The following is a 26,085-nucleotide window of genomic DNA, read 5'->3' as shown; positions in this document are numbered from 1 at the left end:
CAAAGATTTAAATTTCAGATCCTTGGATACCACTTTTTGTGGAATTAGATATGTCAACTTTTAATTAAATGCTTAATTTCAAGAAAAAACAGATACCAAATACATATTTACTCAAACTTTCTCAGTGATTCTTACAGTACTTTTTCACCATAATGCATATAAAAGGCAGAGACAATATCCTCCCAAACATGCTAACCAGACCTCCTCCTAAACCTCTTTTAAATTTCTTATAGATTATTCCAATCATTTCCATGATGAACCTGACACCCTTTTTTTCACAAGCTTCTTCTTCTACAAATCTTTTTTTTTCTTTCTCAAAAACTTCGCCTTAATGATGAATTTGACTTACCTAATGAATTTCTTAACCTTTTAGTGGAAAGTCTTCCTTTATAGTTACCAAGACTTATTACCACTAAATCTCTTAACCAAAGAGCCCCACACCTCCTGCTCAAATACCAGTCCAAAATATTTTAAAAATTTAAAGATACTTCTAATCAATCTCTTGGTATACATCTTGAATATCCCTTTATCCATCCCTTAAGATTCCCTGACCCACTTTGTTTCCTAAAAGAAATAGTTTGTTTCATGTGGTACCTTTATTAACTTTACTACATTGCTATAGAATTTCCACTTCCAAGACTTAAAACACTTATCAATTTTTTTCAATAGTCAACCATCAACCCAAAAAGACACCAGATGGACTTTGATCACTAGCACTTCAAGATGTTTTTCCAATGGTTCAACTCATTCCAATTTGGATCAAATGGATAGAAACTTATGAGAGATACACAAAAGTTTTTCTTGATCCTCACATTACTTTGATTTTTTATAGATCATGTAGTTATTTAGTAGAAGAACCTAAGTATTTTCCATATACGATAATTTATAGCTCACAAGGTTATTCATTGTCACAATCACTTTTTGATCACCTTGCTGAATACACAAAATTTTAGAGACAAATTTGTGAAATGAATTATAAGATTTTCAAGTAGAATTGGCCATATCTCCAAGATGATGTTTTATGGAAAAACTATCCTTCACAATACAATTATCAGCTCAAGATTGATTAAAAAATTTATGAGACTAGATTTGATGATGCATGGGTAAAACCTTTCCCTGAAACCACAATATATGAACTTGGACATGCTAGCCCAATAAATTGGAATCCTTATTAGAAACCTCTTAAAGTTTTTAAAGAAATGGAATGGCAAGATTCACAAGACCCATATAAAGATTTTGACCTAGATCAATGGTTAAAAAACATGGGTTATGATTTCAGTCTAGAAGTAGACAACTCCCATCTCAACCTCTCTTCAGAACACACTCATAATTTTTACAAATGTTGATCTAGTAAAAAATCCACTCATGATACTTCAGAAGAAATTCTCCATTCCAATATAATTATGTATAATTATGTGATTATGCTTTCCAGATGATTTTTAGAAGACTCCAAAAGTTTATGTTGATGCCTTACCAGCCTTTAAATTAATTTTATGTCTACTTTATGTCACTTTTAGATGTTGAGTCGTGTTTACTTCAAAAAAATCACTTTTCTAAAGTAATTTTATTAAAGTAACTTTATGTCAAGTCACTTGTAAGGAAGGTCATGACTTTAATTATGACTTCGTCTTATTAGGTCACTATTTTTTTACTTTTTCTATATATAAATTATGTGCTTCTTCTCCCAGAAGGAATATAGAAAAACTTCTCTAAGAAGTTCTCTTTTGTAAGAAATCATTCTTTATAAACTATGTTTGGCTAGAAAACTCTCTTCTCTTTTGGTAATTCCTTTCTCTTTCTTCTATAGTTAAAGTTTTAGTTTCGAGTTTTTTCTACCTATTTCATGGTTTGCAGTGATACAAGTTAAGTATGCTCTGTAGTTACCACATTATTATGAATCTTCTTCATCGAAAATTCTTATAAAATTGTCAAACAGATCATTAATCCACTCTTTCAATAAAAAAAAAATTATCGTACCAAGATCTTATTAAAATAAGCTACTATAGTGAAAGACATATCTCTATAAAAGTTAGGCCACCAGTTTGATGTTAAGCCAAGAGGATACAACAGCTTTGAACATTGACTAAAATACTTTAGTTATATGTCTAATTTATGGACTGCTTATATTTGGTATTATTTTGTTAGAGTAATCAGTCATCCATTGTGTTGCAAGTAGTTTTGTTAGAACTCCATCCCCGGAGAGCTCGAAATTGAACCAATCAGTTACATGAGTCTAAGACATCTCTACCCTACTTATAAAGGTTATCATTAGGAAAATTTGTAAGTGTCTTAGCAATATGAGATTGAGCTACTGTTTATCTTCCAAATGCATGCCTAAAAGATCAATTTTTGAGACATCAATCATCATCTTTCTTTGAAAGCATTATCCCATGCTATTGAATAATTTACTGAAACTTATCCAATAACTGTGTATGAGATGTCACATTTAGAGAGAACAATAAGATATCATCAATGTAAATAGTGCATTATCAAGAATGTGAGTAAATATCTTTGTCATTATTTTTTGGAAGAGTGAAAGAGCAACTTTTAATCCAAAAGGCATAACTATCCATTGAAAATGGTGTTTAAGGATGCAAAATACAATTTTATATTTGTCCTGTGGACGTATACCTAGTTGCCAAAATTCTACTTTCAGGTCAAACTTGGAGAAGACTTTTGCTTGAAAAAGGTTTGCAAACAAAGTTTTTCTTTTTGAAAGGAAAAACTTATCATATGCAAGGAAAATGTTAAGGGGCTTGTAATTAATCACTAATCTTAATTTTTCACGAACTTGTTCTGAATATTTATTGATATAAAATGCTTCATACACCTGTCATAACGTATAAATTTGTGGACCTACCGTTAGACATGGATTAGAGGAGTCGCCACTAATCTTTTTGTTTAGGTGTGATTGGTTACCTAATTAAATCTGTTTTATTTAAAGAGGAGTCTCAAAACTGACTTGACTATCTTTAAATAATAAATCTTGATCTATGAAACTAGAGTTTAGATTTAAGAGTATGATTACGCATGAGAAAGGTTATAACACCCCCACAGTGCCTATTCAAAGGATAGTACTAGTTTGATTTCAGATTATCCAAGCCTTGATCATATTTGTAATTTATCAAATTATTTAATAGTGAAAATTAGTCTTAAAATTATCCTAATAATTTGGTAGCAATTTAAGATAATTCTATCACTTTAGGGGTATTCATGAAAACTAAGGTTTTGCTCTGAAAAAGGCTTTATTATCGAATTTATTAATTTATTTTATTTCAAAAAATTAGTAAAGTCTCATAATAGTATGGTAGGATTTACTTTGAAACATATCTCCCAATATTTTGGTGAGATTTTATTGTAAAAAGATTTGTAAAATTTTTTTTTTGAATTTCATTAAGTCTCTCAATAGTTTGATAATACTTAATTTGGGAAGCAATCCTCCAATAGTTTGGAGGATAAAGATTATTTATTATTATTATTATTATTATTTTGAAAAAAATGATTTTTTAAAATTTTCAATAGTTTGATGGATTTCATTTTAAAAAATTAAATCCATGAAAATTCTTCAATAATTTGAAAATTTTCATGAATTTATTTTGTAAGGATTTTTATTTGAAAAAGATTTTTTTTATTATTGAAAAGATTTTTTATTTTTTTGTTTTTATACATATTTTGAAAACTTATTTGAAAAGATTTTTTTGTTTTTATTTTATTTTTTATTTATTAAAGTTATTTGAAAAGTTTTTTTATTCTTTATTTTTTATTTTCCAAAAAGATTTTTTTGTCTTATTTGGAAAAAAGGCTTTTTTTATATTTAAAATTGTTTTTTCTTTTTTAAAAAAACTTATTTATTTTAAAAAAATAAAATAGCAAAAATAATTTTTACAAAATAATAAAATTTCTCAAAAATAAAACCAAAAAAATAATAAAAAACTAAAAATAAAATGAGTTAAAAAGTAAAATAAAAAAATAAAAGTAAAATGAGAAAAAAAACTACGATCGAGTCGGGTCAGAGCACGAGTCAGCACGCGAATGTTACTAGGGTTCACGTGGATGCTACACTGTCAAAACGATACTGTTTTGAGCCAATATAAATGTCATATTTCGTGTTTTGGCTTTAGAATTTCCGTACCTTTTCTTTTTCTAAGCCAAAACTCTTTTCTTTCTTTCTATAATTTTTTTCAAAAATTCAACTAAAAACTGGGTTTGTCATTGGTTTCTAGAAATTTGGGCAAAATCTAGTCAAAAAATTCAACTGACCATAAAAAATTCATCAAAAAATTCAAAGTTCATCATTCAAATCCAGATTTCTCCCAGAAACAACAAAAAAATTCTAGATTTTCCAAATTTCTTTAGAACTATTCCTGAAATTCAATCATAGCTGAAAAAACCTAAAACCAGACCCCAAAAACCTAAATCTATATCTAGAATTTCTAGTATTTTCTGAAAATTTTCTAGATCAAAATCCAAAACCTTACTGCCCATATATCTATTTTCAAAATTTTTCCAACTTTTACCATGTAATCCAAATCCACCATCTCGTGTGTTCTGGAAACAGTCTAATTTACAGGCATTTTGTAGTGAGGATTTTATTGATCAGACAGAATCCATCCAGGCTTGAAACCTAGGATTGAATTCTATCCGAGATGATTTTAGGCTATATTTTAGTAATCTGTCTGAATTGATCATAAATTAAACCTTTGTCTACTGAAGATTGGGTCCCTTTGATTTAGGGAATTCAATTCTTCCGTTTCTAAAATTTCCATCACAGCTCAAGAAAAAAGAGAAAAAAAATAGTAGCATTAGTAATATGATATAATATCGTATAATATACTAATAATAATAACATGATAATGATAATATAATATTATTATAATAATACTATAATTTAATATAATATAACAAAAATAATACAATACGGTTCAATTATCTTCGGACGCAGTCTGATTGACCCCGGACATAGATGGATGTCTATAGCTGTCTCTTTTTGTATATTTCTAACAGACAGGGATGATACAAAGACCTAGACACCCACTTTATTTTAAGAGCCAAAGTAACAAATTGAAATGATAAGGACTGAGCCACAAGTCGAAATCGAGAAGTCAGAAAGATGATCTGGACTAAGCCAAGATCAAATGACGAGGTCGAAATTGCTAGTATAAAGATAACACGATCAGGACCGAGTTAAGGTTGAAGATGACTGACTGAGATGAAATCGCATATCAAGAGATGATCTAGATTAAACCAAGATCGAATGAGCGAGATGAAATCACAAGTCTAAAGATAAAACAACCAAGACTAAGTCAAAGTTGAAGATGACTAATCGGGATGAATCCGCGAGTCAGGAAATGATCTTAACAAAATCAAGATTGAATAACTGAGACAAAATCACGAGTCAAAAAATAAAATGATCAGGATCGAGTCAAGGTCGAAGACGATTAATCGGGATAGAACTGCGAGTCAAGAAATGTTCTGGATGAAATCAAGATCGAATAATTGGGACAAAATCGTGAGTCAAAAAGTAAATTGACTAGGATCGAATCGAGGTTGAAGATGACTGACTGAGGTGAAACTACGAGTCAAAAAATGATCTGAAAGGAACTGAGATCGCTTGACCAAGATGAAATCATGAGTCAAAAAGTAAAGTGACTAGGATGAGTCAAGATCGAAGATGACTGACCATGATGAAATCGAAAGTAAAAAAATAAAGCGATCAGGATTGAGTCGAAGTCAAAGATAACTGACGAGGACAGAACTGTGTGTCAAGAAATGATCTGGATAAAACTAAGATCAAATAATCCAGATAAAACTGTGAGTCAAAAAATAAAATGACCAGGATCGAGTCGAGGTTAAAGATGACTGACTAGGATAAAATCGCGAGTCAAGAAATGATTTGGACAGAGCCAAGATCGAGAATGAGTGATGATGATATTGCAACAATGCAAATGCATGTCCTATTCAAGATATGAATGTAAACGTAATATATGCTGATGTCATGAAATTTCAATTGTGATGGTAAGGTTCTTAAGACTTCATCAGTTTCTCTTAGCTTTTTAGCATCTCAAAATAAATTTTGTCAATTGATCCATGTTATTTTTCTCATCTGATCATAACTCATAGGTTATGTCAACCAATCTATTATTGAATTCATCACCGAGTCATTTGTTTGCCCTCTTGTAAATGCTTCTTTCATTTATCTCATCTTAGATTTCTTTCAAAAAAATGAAAAACTCCTTATGAAAAATGTCATTCATTTATTTATCATCATTCAAATTAACGACATACATGATATATTTTCTTTGTTTATTCAAGGGATGCATATTTAGCAAAGGACAAGAGAAATGAGTCTTTATTATTGAAAAAAATATGGTTAATAACAGATCAAAGGTGAATAAAGGTAAAACACTGTGACGTTCAAATGGGATATCAACATTTAAAATAAAGATTATTCAGACAAGTTTAAACTCTAACTTAAAATTCTCTTTAAAAAATGTGGTTCCATCAATATCATCCTTATTTTTGGAACCTTCATATAGAGCTGTGTTTTCAAGTTTTCATCTTTACTTAAATCGCCATTTTGGGTTTTCAATCTAAGTCTCTTTTTTTCTTCTTTTTTTTTCCATGTTTTTTGTTTGTTGTTTTTTTTTTTCTTGCAATTTCTTTTTTTGTTTTTTTATTTTGCACACATTTTTGTCATTCTTTTTCATTTCTCTTTCCCTTTGATCAAGGCTTCAAACAATCCAATGGCAAATCCATCCCAATTCAATTTATGATTCTTCAAATCGAGTATTCATATTCGATCAAAATAGACTTTTAAGGGATGTAACGTAAGCTAGGGTAAAAGTTGTCAAAAAAATGGATAAAATTGAGCCAAATTGTATTTACAAGGTAATCAAACCAAAGATCACTTTTTTATGTGAAGCATTTTGACATTTTTTCCCAACAATTTTTTTTTCTTTTTTTTTGCTCTTTTTTTTTTATAGAGTACATAAGCATTTTCTTCCATCAATTTTTTCTTCATTTTTTTTTCATTTTTTTAATTGTCAAGGAAACTTGATCACAAAAGGGCTTAGTCTCTAAGAATGAACAAATCTCCCAAACTTTACCCCAAATGTAAAGGTGATCCTTGGTTAGGGTTCCTCCCAAAAAATTTTTAATAGGTTCAAATAGGGTAATAAGGGATTTTTTTTCTGAAGAATAGAAGAAAGATGACCATTTCTCATTTCAAACATGAATATCTTCAATGAAAAATATTTATTAATTAAAAGCATATTTATGAATGAATAATTATAAAGATCATGTGTTGCATCACTTTCAAATTTTTTTTCTAGATTTATCTTCTTTTTATTTACCAATCCCAATGAATCAACAATCTTTATCTATAAATCAAATCATCATGAATAATGTTTTCAAAATCGAATTCTAAATTATGTCATGACTATCTAAGCATTCATTATTTGGAATCAAAGAAATATGTATCAAAAAAGGTAAAAATAAAAAAATGGATATTCACACAAAAGAGAAATATCATTAAAATGCATCAAATATGTCACTTTATTAAAATCATGAAAAATAAGATAAAGTTCAAGTACATAAAAAGATCTATATTCTCAAAAAGTCTAAAATGATAAGCAACTCTAATCAACCTCTTTAAAATTATGTCCTTGGATGATTAGGTGACGGGTTACCACTGACATTAGATGTCGTATTTCCATTGGTATCAAAATTTATCAGCCCTTCTTTGATCAATCTTTGCACCATATGTTTAAAAAAAATGTAATTGTTGATGGAATGGCCTGTCACCTCAAAATGGTAGTCACAATGAGCAGTGGAGTCATACCATTTGGGATAAGAAGGTTCGAGTTGTTTTGTAGGAATAAGAGCAATCAAATGGTTCTTGTAAAGTTCTCGATACAAATTCGTATAACTCATAGAGATAGGATCAAATGTAAGCTTTTCCTAATTTTGTGATTCCCACACACCACTTGTTGGGGTAGTTAGACAAATATAGGGCCTAAGAGGGGATGGATAAGAAGGTCATAGAGTTGACTGGTAGAGTACAATCGAAACATGACTTGTAGAAGAATGATATGTGGGATAGATTGGTTGAGAGTAGTTTTTAGATTGTTGTCTGTCGAAACTCACAACTTGAGTCTCACTTTCTTTTTTCTTGGGTATCTTTTTAATAATAAAAAATTTTTCTTCTTCTAATTTGTTGCTTTTGATTGCATATTCAATGATCTCCCATAAAATCACCATGTCGATAAAATTCTTAGTCGCATTTCCTATCATCTTTTCATAGTATAACGATTTTAGAGTGCTTACAAATAGCACTATCATTTTTTTCTCTACTAGGGAAAGTTGTACCTGGACAATGACATCTTGCCATCTTTGGGCATATTTTTTGAAAAATTCAGATGCTTTTTTCTCCATTCTCTATAATGAAAAATGATCAAGAGCCATATCTATAATGTGACAGTATTGGTTGATGAATGATCGTGTCAAATCTTTTTACGACTTAATACAAGTCATGTCCAACTGAACATACCATCTTATAGTGGACCTAATAAGGTTATTTTGGAACATATGCATTAACAGTTTCTCATTGCTGACATGTGCTGTCATTTTACGATAGTACATTGTGATGTGTGTAATGGGACATTTAGTACCATCGTGCTTCTCAAATTCTAGTACTTTGAATTTTGAAAGAATCACCACATCTGAAAGCAGACAAAGGTTGACAACATCCATGAATCCATAAAAATCAATGCCTTTTACAGCTTGCAATCTTTCTTCAATCATGCTCATAGCTTGATCGATCGTAGAGTCTTTTAAGGATACAACCATTTGTAACTTCACTTCTTCTTTGGTCTTATCCATCTTGGGAACTTGGATGGGCTCATCTGTCTTTTCAACAAAGACAATATTGGTATAGCTTTGAACATTTCCTTAATTAGGTGCATAAGGCATTCTGTAGCTTAGGAATATAGTCTACTATAGCTGAAGACTTAGAGTAATTTGAGTCTGATGTGGACCAAAACCTAGTGAATATGGTGATTTAATAACTTCATGCGACCAACTGTTTTTCACCTCTTTTTCTTTGTTTATATTTTCAAGAGCGTCTAAAATTTTGTTTAATTTTCTTTTAAGTATCTCTTGGGCTTTTTCTATCCTTTTGAGATGACTTGCATTATTTTGTTCCATTTTTTTAGCTCTAGCTCGAGTATAGTACTGGTATTGAGCTATCATTGAACCTTGATTCCCCACAATTATAGTGTAAATTTAGAATGATGTTTATAAAAGTATCAGATTATGTATGAGAATGAATGCAGTGGTGCATGAATGCATGCATACACAATAAAAGAAAGGTTAGTAAGCATAATATACGATCTGCATGGATATTTATGAATATGCACAAGAAAAAAAGAAATAAAAAGATAAAAAAATTGGTTAATCACTTCAATAAAAAATAAATAAACACTATAAAGGAAGTAAAAATAACAACATGACTTTAAATTTTGGATTAATTATAAAAGATGGAAGGACATGGCTCTATCTATAGTTAGGTTCTTAAAGTTAACTACATATGGTTTGGATTACTTTTAAAATGTTTTCAAATTGTTCCTTACATCATGGTCTATCACAGGCTAGTAAAGCACCCCGATCCTCACTCATCATAGGCTATAAGCGGAAATGGTTCAATTTGAGTGAGAGTATTTCAGAGACACATACAAAGACATAAAATCTCACTAGGGTATATGTACTTCACTCCCTCTTAAAGGTAGAGCTCAAGTGGAGAACTCATGTTATGCACATACAAATAAATAACAAATACAATAAAAAATAAATAAATAATTGAGCAAGTATAAGTAATGAAAAGAAATAAATAAATAATTAAGCAAGTATAAGGTTTAAAAAAAAAACAAATTTATTAAGCAAGGCTTGGATAATAAGAAATCTTTTCCTGGCTTGACTCTTGATGTCCCTAGTGGAGTTTCAAATTGTCATAATGTATAAATTCGTAGACCTACTACTAGACATGAATTAAAGGAGTCGCCATCAATTTTTTTTTTATTTAGGTGTGATTGACCACCTAATGAATATGTCATATTTAAAGAGGAGTCTTAAGACTGACTTGGATATATTTAAATAGTAGATCTTGATATACGAAATCAGAGTTTATGTTTGAGAGTATAATTATGTGTGAGAAATATTATATCACTCACATAGCACCCATACAAAGGATGGTATTAATTTATTTCAGATTATCCAAGCCTTGATCATATTTATAAGTTATCAAATTATTTAATATTAAAAATTAATCTTAAAATTATCCCAATAGTTTGGTAACAATTTAAGATAATTCTTTCACCTCAAGAATATTTATAGAGACTAGGATCCCGCTTTAAAGAGGTTTCATTGTCAGATTTATTAATTTATTTTATTTCAAAAAAATTAATAAAGTTTTTCAATAGTTTAGTATGACTTACTTTGAAGCAGATCTATCAAAATTTTGGTGAGATTTTATTATAAAAAAATTTGTAAAATTTTTTTTAAGAATTTCATTAAGTCTCCTAATAGCTTGGTAAAACTTAATTTAGGAAGTAGTCCTCTAATAGTTTGGAGGATAAAAATTATTTTTTATTACTTTTCTAAAAAAAATGATTTTTAAAATTTTTCAATAGTTTGGTGGATTACATTTTAAAAAATTAAATCCATGAAAATTCTTTGATAATTTAGTAAAATTCATAAATTTATTTGTAAGGATTTTTATTTGAAAAAGATTTTTTTATTATTGAAAGGATTTTTTTTATTTTTATACATTTTTTGAAAACTTATTTGAAAAGATTTTTTTTATTTTTTTGTTTTTATTTTATTTTTTATTTATTAAACTTATTTGAAAAGTCTTTTTTTTATTCTTTATTTTTTTATTTTCCAAAAAGATTTTTTTTGACTTATTTGAAAAAAGGTTTTTTTATATAGTTAAATTTTTTTTTCTTTTTTTAAAAAAACTTATTTATTTTCAAAAAATAAAGTAGCAAAAATATTTTTAAAAAATAATAAAATTTCTCAAAAATAAAAAAAATAAAAATACTAAAAATAAAATGAGCTAAAAAAATAAAATCAAAAAATAAAAATAAAATAGAAAAAAAAAACTTACGATCGGATTAGGTCAGAGTGTGGGTTAACGCGTAAATCTTACTCAGGTTTACACGGATCCTACATTGTCAAAACGACACCGTTTTAAGTCAGTATAAATGTCACATTTCGCGTTTTAACCTTAAAATTCCCCTACCTCTTCTCTCTCTAAGCCGAAACTCTTTCTCTTCTCTTTAGAATTTCTTTTAAAAATGCAACCGAAAACTGGGTTTGTCGTTGGTTTTTGAAATTTGATTGAAATTTGATCGAAAATTCAACGGACCATCGAAAAATTAAAAATTCATCCTTCAAACCCAGATTTTTCCTAGAAACAACAACAAAATTTTAGATTTTCCAGATTTCTTTAGAACTATTCCTGAAATTCAATCTCAGCTCCAAAAACCTAAAACTAGACCCCAAAAACCTAACTCTATATCCAAAATTTTTAGTATTTCCAAAAATTTTCCAAATCAAAATCTAGAACCTTACTACCCAAATATCTATTTCTAAAATTTTTTCAACTTTCACTATGTAATCCAAATTCACCTTTTCGTGTGTTTTGGAAACAGTCCAATTTATAGGCATCTTGTAATAAGAATTTTAGATCTAACAAAATCCATCCAGGCTTGAAGCTTAGGATTGAATTTTGTTCAAACATGATTTTAGGCTAGATTTCAGTAATATGTTTGGATTGAATCTGAAACTGATCACAAATTAAACGTTTGATTGCTGGACATTAGATCCCTTTGATTCTGGATATTCAATTCTTCTGTTTCCAAAATTCCTATCACAGCTCAAGAAAAAAGAAAATAATAATAATAATAGTAATATGATATAATACCATATAATATACTAATAATAATAGTAATATGATAATATAATATGATAATAATATTATTATAATATAATATAAAAAATAATAAAACATGGTCCAATTATGCCCAGACGCGATCCGATTGACTCCGAACACAGATGAGTGTCTACAACACCTATAGAGAAGAGGTTTTCAATTAATCCTTGAGCCTAGAAAAGAGAACATTCTTGGGTTGCTAGCTTAAAATTATCTAGGTTCATGCTTGAATGATTAGCTTTTGTGAGGTTGGCATTTTCATCTTTTTTTAAAGGAAGGGTAATAAAAAATTCAAGGTTTTTTCAAAGAGGGTGATTGCATTTCTAAAGGAATTCTGAATGATTTTTTACACAGAAAAAATGAATGAATTTTTGTCTAAATTCCTAGAAGACATTTGGTTGAATGGTTAGGGTAAAAAGGTTGGGAAAGTTTTTCCAAGGTCTGAAATAACTTTCAAACTTTATACCTTTTTCATTAAGTCTTAAACATGGTATACTGGTTATGATATCAAAACCAATAACAAGGTCTTTTTGAGAAAGTGGATTTCTAAAATTTTTTTGGGTTATTTGACAACCTAAAAAAATCTAAAGGGTAACAGGGTTACTAATAAAGTTTGTAGAAAATAAATTTTTATCAGTGATCTTAAATAAGGTTTTTTGTTTTTTCCAAAGGGTTTTGGGTAAGACAATGGGATTTGCTATGGTTTGGGCTAACCAGTATCAAAAAATGTAGTAACTATTATGGGAAGAGAGTGTTTATGAGTGAAAATCTAAATTAGAGCAAGAGGCAATTTTGGAGGTTGGAGGATTTGGATTTTTTGAAATTCTTAAACTGACATATACTCGTAGCATTGATCATCTGTAAATTCATCTAAGTCTAAATCTGAAACTGAGGTTGATCCACTTTCTAAGTTAAAAAAAAGTTATTGTACTAAGATTTTATTGAAATAAGCTACTATAGTGAAAGACATATCTTCATAAAAGTCAGGCCACCAGTTTGACGTTAAGTAAAAGAATGCAATAGTCTTAAACACCAACTAGAATACCTTGGTTATATGTCTGATTTATAGACTGCTTATGTTTGGTATTATCTTGTTAGGGCAATCGATCTTTTGCTGTGTTACAGGTAATTTTGTTAGGACTCCATCCCCGGAGAGCCCAGAATTGAACCCATCAATTATGCGAGTCTAGGACATTTCTACCCTACTTGTTAGAATGGTATCAAAGCTAGTTTGACAAAAAGGCTATAAACTATCAAAATCATGATCAGAGGTTCTCACAGTGTGATCTGTGGTGAAGCATTAGCTCTTACCTTGACATGGCCAGGCAAGTTAGCCACATGTGAGGTTGATAGGTCAAAAGGCTTATTGAAAACTAGCGTCTGAGGTACCCATAGAGGCCACTCGACAAAACCAGTCTTGACTCTTTTGGAAAGCCCAAAATTCTCTTGTTAAAATGGTATCAAAGAAATCTGAGCTTTTCAGACATAAAGTCAATATCGATTTTGTTGCGTGACCTCTATAGGTACCTCAAACACTAGTTTTTGATAAGTCTCCCGACTTATCAACTGCACAGGTGGCTAACCTGGCTGGCCATGTCAGGGTAAGAGCCAATGCTTTACCACAGATCACACAGTGAGAACCCTTGATTATGATTCCGATAATTTATAACTCACTTGTCAAACTAGCTCTGGTACCATTCTAACAAGCAGGGTATAGATGTCCTAGACTAACGTAACTGACGTGTTCAGTTCTAGGCTCTCCGAGGATGGAGTCCTAATACCTGCAACACAACGAATGATCGATTACCCTAACAAGATAATACTAAACATAAGCAGTTCATAGATCAGACATATAACCAAATATTCTAATCGATATTTAAGACTCTTGCGCCCTCTTGGCTTAACATCGAACTGGTGGTTTGACTTTTATAGAGATATCTCTTTCATTACAGTAGCTTATTTCAATAAGATTTTAATATAATAACTTTTCTTTGACTAAAATAATGAATCAATGATTTATTTGATAATTCTACAAGAATTTTTGATGTAAAAAATCTATAATACTGTGACAATTACAAAGCATACTTAACTTATATCACGACAAATCATGGAATAAATAGAAGAAACACAATTAAAACTTTAACTATAGAAGAAGGAATAAATTACTAAAAGAAAAGAGAGCTTTTTAGCCACAGTCACATTTGTCAACAATGATTTCTTCTATGAAACAGATATTCATCTAAAAAATTTCTTGAAATGATGTAGAGTTAACATAAATACTATAATATAGCAATGTTTGGCGCACACACACTAACCTTACTATAAAATCCAACCAGAATATAGCCCAAAAAACTCAATAAACAAAGCGCAAAAAGAAGGCTTTCATACGCCCTTTTGATAATTCATCATGAATTTGGTCTTTTTTACTTAGCTTTCTCATAGATTTTCTTGCCTACCAAACAGAAGAGAGAGAAAGAAAGCTAAAATCTTGAACTTTAGAAAAAGAATAGGGAAGCACTCTTCCTCTTTTGCAATGAAGGAGTAGCTTTGAATTTTTTATGTTTAGTAAAGAGAGAGATAGGTGCATTAAGTAAAGGAGCTAAGACAGAGACCTGAGGTTTTGGTTTTGGTTTATGATGATTCGAAGGAGAGATATGCGAAAAGAGCCGTGGAGTATTGGAGGTTTATATGATTAGATTTCAATACTGATCCATTTTTGTCAAACAACGAACAAAAACGCACGTGTATTCCATTGTAGGGGTTAGGTCCGTTTAAAAAATAATAATAATAAATTTTAAGAAATTGCCAACCAATTTCTCTCTTCTTTCCTGGTTTTCTTTTTCTTCAACGAACTAGCTTTTTCAACCCACCAAAAAAAAAAAAGCCATCAAATTTCGTTCTCTCTTTAAATCTTCAAACCCCATTTTCCCTGGGAAATCCTTGATTTTTTCTTTGATTATCTGTAAGTATTCAATTTCTCTTTGGAATTCAAAGGCTGGGGTTTCCTTAGCAGAAACCCTAGTCTAATTCCACCTTCTACGAAATTTCTTTTAAAAGCTTGGTGTTTTAGTTTAGATAAGGGGTCATCAATGAGGAATAATTGTCTTTATACTTCAAAAAATCCCAAATTTCATGGGATATTTAATGGATTATCTGCTATTATTCTATTTTTCTTATTCTACACCCGGGCAGATTTCTTAAGAAACCCTCATATTAGCCAATCATCTAGGCTTATTAGCGATAATTTGACTCATGGAACTGGTTTAACTGATGGGTTTGATCATGTTAGTATAATTCGTCGACAAATTAGTGAACTTGAAGTTAATTCATCAAATTTAGCAGCTAGGAATGGTCAACAGAATGAGTTGAATGTCAGCTTGAGCAACCCTGCTTTATGTACTGGATTGCTTGATCATAAGGGTTTTGCTAATCAATGTGAGTTCTTGAAAGCTAATCCACAATGTTCTTCGGATAGATTCTTTGATTACATTAAGTTTTTCTATTGTGGTTGTGGAGAATTTAGGATAGTGGGCTATGTGATATTGGGTTTTTGGCTTGCTGCTCTGTTTTATCTGTTGGGCAACACCGCAGCGGATTACTTTTGCTGCTCATTGGAGAAGCTTTCACATCTGCTTAGGATGCCTCCAACTGTTGCTGGGGTTGCACTCCTCCCGTTGGGAAACGGGGCACCAGATGTGTTTGCGAGTATAGCTGCGTTTTTGGGGATGGATACGGGTGGAGTGGGTCTTAATAGCGTGTTGGGTGGTGCGGTTTTTGTTACTTGTGTTGTTGTAGGGGCTGTCTCCCTTTGCGTAGCGCAGAAAGGGTTCCAGATTGATAAAAGATGCTTTATTAGGGATATCTGTTTCTTCCTCTTTACGCTTTCATCACTTACGATGATATTGGTAATTGGTAAGATGAGTGTTGGGGGTGCCATTGCATTTGTCATGATATACGTGATTTATGCATTTTCTGTGGCTGCAAATGAGATTTTGAGGAAGCATGCACGGAGGTTGAAGTTGGATGTTGTTACACCATTGATTCCTGTCCGAGGAAGTCTGTTTTCACAAGGAAGCGAAGATGATGTTTTCGTATATAGTTCTCTGCTTGATGTGGACAATGGAAACGATCCACCCCAACTCCCTAGTTCGCTGCCACAGTGGATGTGGGCTTCAAATGTTGCTATATATTCAAATCACTTCATGAAGGTCAGTTCATTAGATGAAGAGAGGCCTCCTTGGGGTTGGACTGAGGAGGGCATGGAAACTAATGACTCATCATTCTCATGTTCTAAATTAATATCGCTCCTCGAGTTGCCACTGACAGCTCCAAGGCGGCTAACAATTCCTCTAGTTGAGCAGGAATCATGGTCAAAACCATATGCTGTAGCTAGTGCTTCATTGGCTCCGGTTCTATTGGCATTTTTGTGGAATAGCCAAGGTGATGTTGGCACCCTGAGCCGAGTGGTCGCATGGCTTATTGGTGTTGCAGTTGGTTGCATTCTTGGTATTTTTGCATATCAAAATACTGTATCTGAGTTTCCACCTCGGAGGTTTTTAATTCCTTGGGTATTAGGGGGATTTTTTATGAGCATTGTGTGGTTTTATATCATTGCTAATGAGCTTGTTGCTCTGTTGGTAGCATTTGGTGTGATTTTTGGGATTAATCCATCCATTCTTGGAGTAACTATTCTAGCGTGGGGCAATTCAATGGGTGATTTGGTGTCAAATGTTGCATTGGCAATGAATGGTGGTGGTGATGGTGTGCAGATTGCCTTTTCTGGCTGCTATGCAGGTCCCATGTTCAACACACTTGTTGGTTTGGGTATCTCAATGCTGCTCAGAGCTTGGTCAGAGAGCCCTTCCTCATACTTGGTTCCACAGGATAGCAGCTTGTTTTATACCATTGGGTTTCTCATGTCCGGACTATTCTGGGCACTTATAGTTTTGCCTCGAAACAACATGCGGCCTAGCAAGATATTAGGAGTGGGTCTTATAATGCTTTATATGATATTTCTTTCTGTCAGGGTGAGCAATGCTATGGGACTTCTATCACTGGGTGGTTTAAGTTGATTTTTATTTTGGTTGTAATTAGACGGACCAGGTATACCAACATATTGGAAAAGAGTGGTCACATTCATTAGCTTATCAAGTTATCAGTTTCCAACAACCATCGTCCATTAGATTTCTTTGGCAGAAAAAGCATTGTTGTATCTCTGGACATAATGGAAGCCTACATGGGCAAAAGATGTAACCTTGCAGAATTCATTGTGGGCTTTCAGTATTTGTCGGAAAAATCTGTCAAACCACGTCATCAGTAAATTCTACCACCATTCATATACTTGGAACATGATATTTTCTTTTGTTTGATCATTAGTTTACCGTCAGCTTGAACTTGATTGTCCCTGTGCATCTCCTTATATACAGTGGTGGTTAATTTTGCATCAGGTTACAGCTAATTATTTGCAAATTTCTCTGTTCCATATCACTCGTGCATCTTTATCTGACATGAACTTGTTTTCACTCGATCTTTCCTCAATGCTAAGATGTTGCAGAAATAAGTTGATGTTCCAAAAGTAAGTTATCTAACAGCTTTTTCTAGTTTGACTGAATTCATTTTGACAACATTATCTTCTTGCCTTGTTTTATTATATTATCAATTACCAAAACTTTTTAGTTTATGAAATAAAGAGATCAGAAATGACATCAGTTGCGCAAGTGTGTGTATATATGAGCCAACTGATATAGCTTTGCTTTCTAATATCTACCGTGGCCTCCGATTGGACACTTCAAATTCTGGTACTATTTCATCTTTTGCCAACTTCGATGAAACCCTGCTCTCTTCCATTCTCCATCCAGGTTTTGACTCTCTGTTCTTTCCTTTTAGGTTTTCACCCCTCCCAAACTTCATGGAAAGAAATGAAAAGAAGCTGCAAATTAAAAGATAAAATCAAAATCTAGAATTAAGATAGTCTTTATAGCTGAAGAAGCCCTCTTTATAGTTGTAGTACAATTATAGTTTTTGTTTTATTTGGAAAAACAGAAATTCCAACCATATTTTTTTAGTAAAATCATATATTAAACGCTAAATCAAATGTCATGTTGTCACATTTTACTATAATTAGAGTAGGGAAATAAGCAAAGAAATTTCAATTTATATCCAAAATTGCAATTACTAGTAGCTATGCTCACAAGTCATAAGAAGGGAAGGGGTTATTTTGTGCTAACAAGAATAATCCTAAAACTAAAGAGTCCAGTAGAGAAGCTGCCATTTATTTTCCTTGATCCGACAAGAGAGTCACATGTGCTCTGCATTCTCTTCAGTTCAGCATCTGTGTTTCTCTGCAAACACATAGAAGCGAACGTTTCAGAGCTTTCAGTATTTCTTACTCCAAAACTCCAAACTTAGCTCTCAACTCAACTCATCTACACCACTTTCGTGTGCTTAACACTGTACTTGATAAAGATACAATATAAAATTTTGATAAAAATTACATATGAATTTGATAAAAATAAAAAATATATATTTTATGTTTGATGGATATAATTGTACTAATTAATTTTCATATCTTATCCGTATTTAATACAAATCAAACACAAAGAATATACAATTTGACGGTCTACTTAACACTATCTTTTTTTGAATGGTTACGTCCACCGAACTTTAACGTAACCAACAACATTCATGTTAAGTTACATAGAGCAGAAACTCTCTCAATGGTTCAGATGGAAAAATAACATTACCATTCCTTTGCCAGAGTGTACTATAGTCTTTAGGTTATTTCTTGATGGATGGTTCGAGTGAGTCTTCATTTCGAGCGCTATAAATGAGCCCAAGGTGTCCACCAGGAAGCCTAGATTTGTATGGGAAGCGGACACAGATGTTTAAGGTTCAGGCTTTGGAGAGAGAGATTGGTTTGCTTCAGGTGCCTTCATTTTCTTCGATTTCTGCTTCCAGTTGCATTTCAGCGTGCAAACTTTTCTGTTTCTTTTGACTGCTTATATTTGGTCGGTTAATTTCTTAATTAGAAGAGTTTTTAGTCAAAAATTAAAAGGGTCTTCTTCGATAAATTTTCTCAGTGCTTCTGGCTGCACCATTTGTTCTTTTGGAAATCTGGATACTATTTCCTCCGAAATTTAATGACAACTGACACTAACGATTGATGGTTTGAAATTTATCTAAGCAATGAAAGGAATTCCATTGTGTACTTTTGTAATGTCCTGTGTTCCTGTGTCCATAGAAAATTTTTGTAAACAGTAATAGGATATAACGGTCTTATATCCCTTGTTCTATTTTCTTTGAAGTATGGAAGACAATAACAGGTCTGCTTAACTCTCCTGTTGGTGCTAATGACAGATTTATGAAAGCAATTCTTTCGATTGTACATTTGTTGTGGGATACCTTAAAAAATAGAACCAAATTTACTTACAAAGAGATTAATGTTATATATGACTAGCTACTTATTTGTATTTTCATGCAATCAGGAAGAATTAAAATTGGTTGAAGGCCTTCAACCTGCTTCAAGATACTGCAAAGAGTATGTCCAAAGTCCTTATCTTGTAAATGTCAGTGCTATATAATTAGTCGGATCGTAACGTACGCTTTATCTTTCTGTCCATTCTTAAGCATGTAAGTATAAAGTTTTCGGATTGCATTTGACTCTGAACAATCTACCAATTGACAGGGTTGATGACTTTGTTGGGGCTAAACAAAATCCTTTAGTAACTAATTGCATACTTTGAAACTCTCTTCATTTCTTCTTCTTTAACTCCACTCATACTTACTAAAATTTGCATCATCCTTTTCTTTTACCAGAACTAGGAAAATCCGCAAATCCTGTAAGCAACTAAGGTACTTTCTTCTTACTCCTGGATGCTCTAGATTATAAAATTCTCCTCTTTTATGTTTCAGTTTTACTATGGTAACATTTGCTTCTGTACTAGGAAAAAAAAAAGAATAATTCAAAGGATGTAAAATTATGTACTGTAAAGTTGTTTATGATACAGGAACTGACATTAACATAAGAATAGTGCACGTAAAATGAATGGATTCTCACTTTCTTATTGTGATGTTAATAACAGTCTTTAAGTGATATGACATATATTATACAAAGGCTTTCCCGTATATACCTTCGAATGAATGCTTTTCTTCATTTCTTGTAGCATGATCCAAGGCAAGTGTCTAAAGTTATATGCACTAATCTTGAGCAGGGAAAGGAGTTGTATTTTCCCTTGCATCTACTGTTGTTTTAGTTGCACGTTTCACTTAAAGATGCCTAGCATTTTCACTTGCTGTGTATCATGCAAATCCCAATGCTTCCATTGTAGTTGCTGCTTGGAGAATACAACTTGTCTCAAGTGTAACAATTGCGAGGGACATTCATGCCCCACTTGCACTTGCTGCTGTATCGGGCCATACTTCCGTATATGTAAAAAGGTAAATTCTTGATGTGTTTGTAGCAAAGCCTGTTGTAGCTCTTGTTGTCAATAACCACCGGCAAATATCTTTATTTTATTGCAACCTTTTTGTTATCTCATTACAATTCAGTGTAGTTTAGCACCATTCAAGCTCTGTTTTATGAGAAAATTTTCTGATAAAACCTTAGTGAAATACCTTGCCCAAGATAAGAAAAAACCTATTTTATTTTATTTTGTTTTTTGAGCTATAGTTGGGTTCGAACTTGAGACCTTCAATCTTAGAGTTAACTTCAATATCACCAAGTTAATAATTCATTGGTTTATTGTCTGATATTAATTTTGTTAAGCATCTAATTTAAAATCAATTAATAGTAAGTTGATGGACTAATTTGAATATAAAACTATAAGAAATTATATATTCATTAAATGTGGGATAACATCATATTAACGGTTCTAATCACGGAGATGAAAAAAATCTATTATATGACAATTTGAAAAGAGTAATAGAAAAAAATTCTGATTCTGATATCATGTTAAATATCTAACTTAAAATCAATTAATAATAAATAGAGAGATCTAATTAAAATATAAATTAAAAAATATTAAATATTAAATATAAAATAATACTGTTTTAACATACTTTCATCACGTGTAAGTGGAGATGAAAAAAAAAGATTGGTATAAAGAAAATATGGTTAAGTTTAAGCTGCCTGTTAGAAGTGGACTTGGATTGATTACATTTCAGATAGCTTAGGCCAAATTCTACTGTCTGATAAATAGTTGCAGTTTGAACTTGGTTATTGAATAAAGGCATATGTAATTAAACTGCTTTAGCAGAGGGCTTGCTGGCAGGAATCCCTGTTACCTGATATTAGTACTTTTTATGCTTTCCTGGGATTCTGTGCCTGATCATTTAGGTTTTCTACAAAAAGCAAAATCATCTGACAAATCCTCCCCCCCCCCCCACGGTTTTCCCTTCCTGTGTCCCCAAAACCGAGTCAAGTTTGATATTCCTATTGCCTTTCCTTTCACTTCACAAAAAACGATATTGTCGGACAAGAGCAACTAAAGAAGATAACATGTCATTGAGCTGTGTCTTCAATATTTGAAACTCTGCCGCACATGAATAGAATTAAGGCCGGTACATACAATGTGAAAACTTGAACAAGAAACCAACCAAGATCACCCCTAAAGTTGCATTCAAAGTGAATCCCACAGCAAAATTCTTTGGTTTCACAAACAAATACACATAGGCGGATCCACCTTATAAATTGGACATCCCCCAAAATTATGAATGAACACAAAAAAAAAAAAAAAAACTATGAATCTGGCGCTGCAAATACAGTAATAGTTCAACAATTCATTCATCCTTCAAAAAGTTACTCCTTGTATTACCAAGACTGTTATGAACCTATTGAAAATACTATCGGATCCACTAAACATAGCGCTAAGAAAGAAGAAAGTATTTAAAACAAATCTCGTCCTAATGAATTTTGAACCAACCTTCACCTTGGTTGATGGAAGGCCATATTTGCTGACGTGCATGGCAGTGGTGTTATTGTTTCGTGAAAGTTATTGGTGTTTGGAACTGGGAAGTGTTGCTTTGGTCCAACAAAGGCTGAAGCGGCTTCCAAGCTTCCCCTAACTGCATTACTGCATAAAGCGGCATGAAAGTATACAACTCCTTTGCTTTTATGTTTTTGGGTTTATAAATTATATTGCACTGTAAGAACGGACAAAACTTATATGGAGGTGAGGTTTATGAAATTATTTTTAAAAATGATTTAATAAAAATTTTAAATTGATAAATTAATAGAATTTAATGTGAAAATTAATAATATGTAAAAAAAAAAAATTTAAATACTGTTTATAATTTAAATTTGATCAAAAATAAATTTTTTGTCAATATTTTTATTAAAAATATCAACATAAAAAATATAAATATTTATTAAAATTTTTTCAAATTTTACACATTTAATTTATATAACGAAATATTTTAATTTATAGTATTGACTTTTGATTTTAATTTTAATTTAATTATTTTTAATAAAGATTTTAACAAAATTCATCTAAAAAATTTTGTCCAACTCTTTTCCCGTAAGAAATTAACAAATATCAGCGTTTGTTGGACACACTCTGGGATTTTTTACCGAGCAGCCCAGGTAAAATAATTTCTACCGTCAACTCGTATGAAAAACTCAAGACTGAACTTTGAACATTCTCTCAGTCATAATCACGTGTTTTTGTTCTTGTCTTGTAGTTAAGCTGCCAATAAGCTCGTTTCTGAATTCTGATTCGGAAGAAGAGTAAGTGGCCATGATCGAAAACATCTTTGAATGATTTTAGCCCTGCAACTTTCTTTGGACGTTACATAAATAAATTGGACCCACCTAAACAGCAGCTGATCAGCCTCCGAACCTCACCAAAAAAATTCAATCATACCGTATCCATCATATTCTATTTCAACAAAATAATCTCTTAAAACAAAATAATCTTTCAAAGAAATTGGCTTTGAATCAACCGAACATGGGAGCCCATCATGGATGTAAATCTACAAAGGTAGGAAAACAGCTGATCAAGATATCAATGATCGTATATATCGATTTTTAATTCTAGCAATCGGATTCGATCCCCACGACTTAAAATATATACAAAAAAAAAAAAAAAGTTAATTATCAACAAAAAAAAAAACGAATTAATTGATCTTGATGGATTGTAGTAATCGACAAAACTTATAGTTTCGTGACATGATCGTACATGGTCTAGACGCTATTTCCTACATTAAACATTTATGGCTACATTTATAATGTTCTTCCCTTTTCAGACAGAGCCCAAACAATTGTCTCTCCCATTTCCCTGGAGGAGAAAAGACAAAACTGAGAGAAATCCTCATGGAAATTTCCTTCTTCTTCTTCTTCCTCTCTCTTTTTTTCATCCCTTTCTCCTCCTCATCATCAGACTGTCCAGAGAACTTCATCATCGAAGTGTCCAACTCCATTTGCTTATGGAGTTGGCCATGTGGATCCCAACAGAGCTCTTAATCCTGGATTGGTATATGATATCGATGATTGTGAGTTGTGAGTATGTTGCATTCCTTTGCTCGATTGGCTATGACCCGAAGAGGATTGCAGTTTTTGTCAGGGGATTCCTTTGCTCAATTGACTAGTTCAGATCATGCAGTGAAATTGCCTACACCAGACGATCTTAATTATCTATCATTCTCTGTTGTTTTTTATTCTAATAATCCTGTTGTTAAGTATTGGAGGACGGTGAAGAATGTTGGAAAGTGAATGCTCCACCTGGTGTTGAAATCAGTTTTTCCCCAAGTAAGCTTGCACTCAGTGCAGAAAACGAAACGCTGACCTATGAGATTACATTTGCAAGTGATGGCTTGGACTTTTCTGCTGTTGCTTCACAAGCATTTGGGTCGATCGAGTGAAGGGATGGAGTTCATCTTGTGAAGAGTCCAATTGCTGTTCGATGGCTTCAGATCACTCAAGGATTCCATTTGATCCGCAGATTGAGATGCCGTAAATAATTTGGGCAGGACCCTCGTCTAGCATAGCGAAACGTTTGTGGCTGTATTATTTTAATCATAATGTTTGGACAGTTTCTGTTTACGTAGCACATGCTTATTGCTCAGCCGAAAGACGCTAGAATGTGACAGGGCATTCCGCCATTATTGTTATTGTGCAAAAGCATCAATCTGAAATGAAACCAGCCAACAAAGTAAAGTTATTGTGCAAAAGGAAGGTTACTTTTTCATTTTAGAATATGTACAACCTCGAGATCGAAAGCGGTAAGAAAAATTAGCTATATTATGTTCAAGGATTGACATACCGCCAACAAAGACGCTTTGGCCGAGTGGTTAAGGCGTGTGCCTGCTAAGTACATGGGGTTTCCCCGCGAGAGTTCGAATCTCTCAGGCGTCGATTTTTCCTTTTCAGAAAGTAGAAATGTCATAGCTCCCGTTCGTTTCTAGAGATGTTGAAACACATCAAGTTTGTGTCCGAAAACCAATGTGGATTTAAAAGCAAAACCAAGTGAAAATAATTGGTTTACGAAACATTATTTCACCCTAAAATCCCACATAAAGAGTGAAGACTTGATCAATTACAATCAATTCAGGAAACTGCACATTTGGCTTCAACTTGATCATCCTAGTTAGGAAATAGTTACCCGCTCTGCAAAGACCCCAATAAGTTACTAAAAAAATTATATAAATTTAATTCTAAAAATATATTAATATTAATATAAAAATATTTTTTTAATATTTTTTAATAATAATTGAGTTTGACAAATCGAAAGTTTTGACAAATAATTTCAAAAATTAATTAAATTTGATCTAATTCAATTCTATTCATATATACAGATTTGATGTGTAAGTGTAGGCATGAAGTTTTTATTTTCAAATAAGTTATAATTTTTTGTTAGTTAATTAATAATAAATAATTGAAGTTGAGCAATTTTAAAGTTTTTTATTTAATATTAACCATAAATTCATATCAATAAAATAATACTATAATATTTGCATTGCTTGTTTTATAATTTAAATTTGGTTTTCTACGTATTGCATGATGTAATCTAATAAGATTAGAAAATTTCTATACAATATTATTGTTATATTCCTAGGCAATTATCTTAGTCGGATTTGTTGGCATATTGGATATTGATTTACTACTTGCATCTCGAGAGAAATTAAATAGGCAACAAAAGTAAAAGAATGTGATGCAAAATGCACAATATTTCTAACACTTTTTCGGAATTGATAAAGATCCACTCCATGTTTACTTAAATGAAAAAAAAAATAAAAGAAAATTGAATTTTTTATTGCTATTTAATAAATGTATATTAATGTCTAAATATTTGATTCAATTATTGACACATAGTTTTTAATTAAAAAGTTTGAATCTCTTTTTTTATTTTTTTAAAAGTATTATATAATATAGATATGACATCAAGAAAGCAAGGTAAAAAACAAAATTTCTCATATGTTAAGCTTTCTTAGTCTTGAATTAATCCTTATTTTGAAATGACAAAACATTAAAGTTAAATAAATTTGATCAAGATTTTGAAAAAGATTTATTTAGTACATGTTTTTAAGTTTTATAGTTTGATACTAAATAAATAATATGATTTTCAAAGCTTAAACAAACCTTTTTTTGCTTTCATATTTCTTAAACCAAATCTACCTTTAAAGATTATTTATTTGAGCTTAAATGAAAGTCCAATTGTTGCTTTTAAAGTGAACTTATTCATTTTGGACTTAATACAATTTTGATAATATTGGTTTTGAGAAATAGATTAACTTAAGAAAGCTGTTTTACAAGAACAAAGTTTTTCAACATTGAATTTATTTTATTTTTCTGTATTAATTCACAAAGTTTTAATATTTAAATTTTATATGTTTGAAAAGCTCTTTAAGTCTACTTTCTAATGGATCAAACAAAATCAAAATCTAAATTTTTTAATAAAAGATTTTGAATTTTTACTAGATATTTTGTAGTTGTCAGAAAAACTGCACAATGAGTAAATTTGAAATTTTACTATAATTCGTACACAGTGAATTAGGTAATGAACTTTACATGGATAGAAAGCCCTTTAAGTCTAGTTTCTAAATCTTTAAACGGTTTACAATTTGGATTTGTATAACTCAAGTTCTGATTAAATTAGTAAGTA

At 31.4% G+C, this 26,085-nt stretch overlaps 2 protein-coding genes, 1 non-coding gene and 1 pseudogene across 5 annotated transcripts; all 4 read left to right on the top strand.

The window, feature by feature from the left end:
- Nucleotides 1–14,757: 14,757 nt before the first annotated feature.
- LOC111279019 (cation/calcium exchanger 4 pseudogene) lies at nt 14,758–17,398 on the top strand (annotated as a pseudogene). The gene has a single exon (XR_016344069.1). The product of XR_016344069.1 is annotated as a cation/calcium exchanger 4 pseudogene (transcript).
- Nucleotides 17,399–17,589: 191 nt separating this feature from the next.
- LOC149517633 (guanine nucleotide-binding protein subunit gamma 3-like) lies at nt 17,590–20,665 on the top strand. 2 transcript variants are annotated; one of them, XM_089764765.1, is made up of 4 exons: nt 17,590–18,914; nt 19,474–19,526; nt 19,805–19,840; nt 20,317–20,665. In XM_089764765.1, the coding sequence occupies exons 1-4, from the start codon at nt 18,816–18,818 to the stop codon at nt 20,435–20,437; spliced, it is 309 nt and encodes a 102-aa protein (XP_089620891.1). In that variant the 5' UTR covers nt 17,590–18,815; the 3' UTR covers nt 20,438–20,665. The 2 variants fall into 2 exon arrangements, with proteins under 2 accessions (XP_089620891.1, XP_089620890.1); XM_089764764.1 differs by having other exon boundaries at nt 20,200–20,665.
- A 2,267-nt stretch (nt 20,666–22,932) lies between these two features.
- LOC149517632 (subtilisin-like protease SBT1.4) lies at nt 22,933–23,845 on the top strand. Its single transcript, XM_089765090.1, has 3 exons — nt 22,933–22,965; nt 23,365–23,476; nt 23,664–23,845. The coding sequence occupies exons 1-3, from the start codon at nt 22,933–22,935 to the stop codon at nt 23,843–23,845; spliced, it is 327 nt and encodes a 108-aa protein (XP_089621216.1).
- Nucleotides 23,846–24,256: 411 nt separating this feature from the next.
- On the top strand, nt 24,257–24,338 carry TRNAS-GCU (transfer RNA serine (anticodon GCU)). Its single transcript has one exon. It is a non-coding gene; the product is annotated as a tRNA-Ser (tRNA).
- Nucleotides 24,339–26,085: the final 1,747 nt, after the last annotated feature.

The sequence above is a fragment of the Durio zibethinus genome, chromosome 8, assembly GCF_047325235.1.
Source record: "Durio zibethinus cultivar Kanyao isolate XHJ-2024 chromosome 8, ASM4732523v1, whole genome shotgun sequence".
Taxonomy (NCBI): Eukaryota; Viridiplantae; Streptophyta; class Magnoliopsida; order Malvales; family Malvaceae; genus Durio; species Durio zibethinus.
Note: the sequence above shows the minus strand (reverse complement) of the source record. Positions and strands in the feature narration are given on the sequence as shown.

Bases quoted from the DNA above. Each gene is read 5' to 3' on its own strand.
- LOC149517633 (XM_089764764.1), top strand. From the start codon at position 18,816: ATGAGCCCAAGGTGTCCACCAGGAAGCCTAGATTTGTATGGGAAGCGG. The intron at 18,915-19,473 runs GTGCCTTCATTT...TCATGCAATCAG, and splicing joins GAGAGATTGGTTTGCTTCAG to GAAGAATTAAAATTGGTTGA. The intron at 19,841-20,199 runs GTACTTTCTTCT...AATCTTGAGCAG, and splicing joins AAATCCTGTAAGCAACTAAG to GGAAAGGAGTTGTATTTTCC.
- LOC149517632 (XM_089765090.1), top strand. From the start codon at position 22,933: ATGGGAGCCCATCATGGATGTAAATCTACAAAG. The intron at 22,966-23,364 runs GTAGGAAAACAG...CCTCATCATCAG, and splicing joins ATGGATGTAAATCTACAAAG to ACTGTCCAGAGAACTTCATC. The intron at 23,477-23,663 runs GTGAGTTGTGAG...CCTGTTGTTAAG, and splicing joins GGTATATGATATCGATGATT to TATTGGAGGACGGTGAAGAA.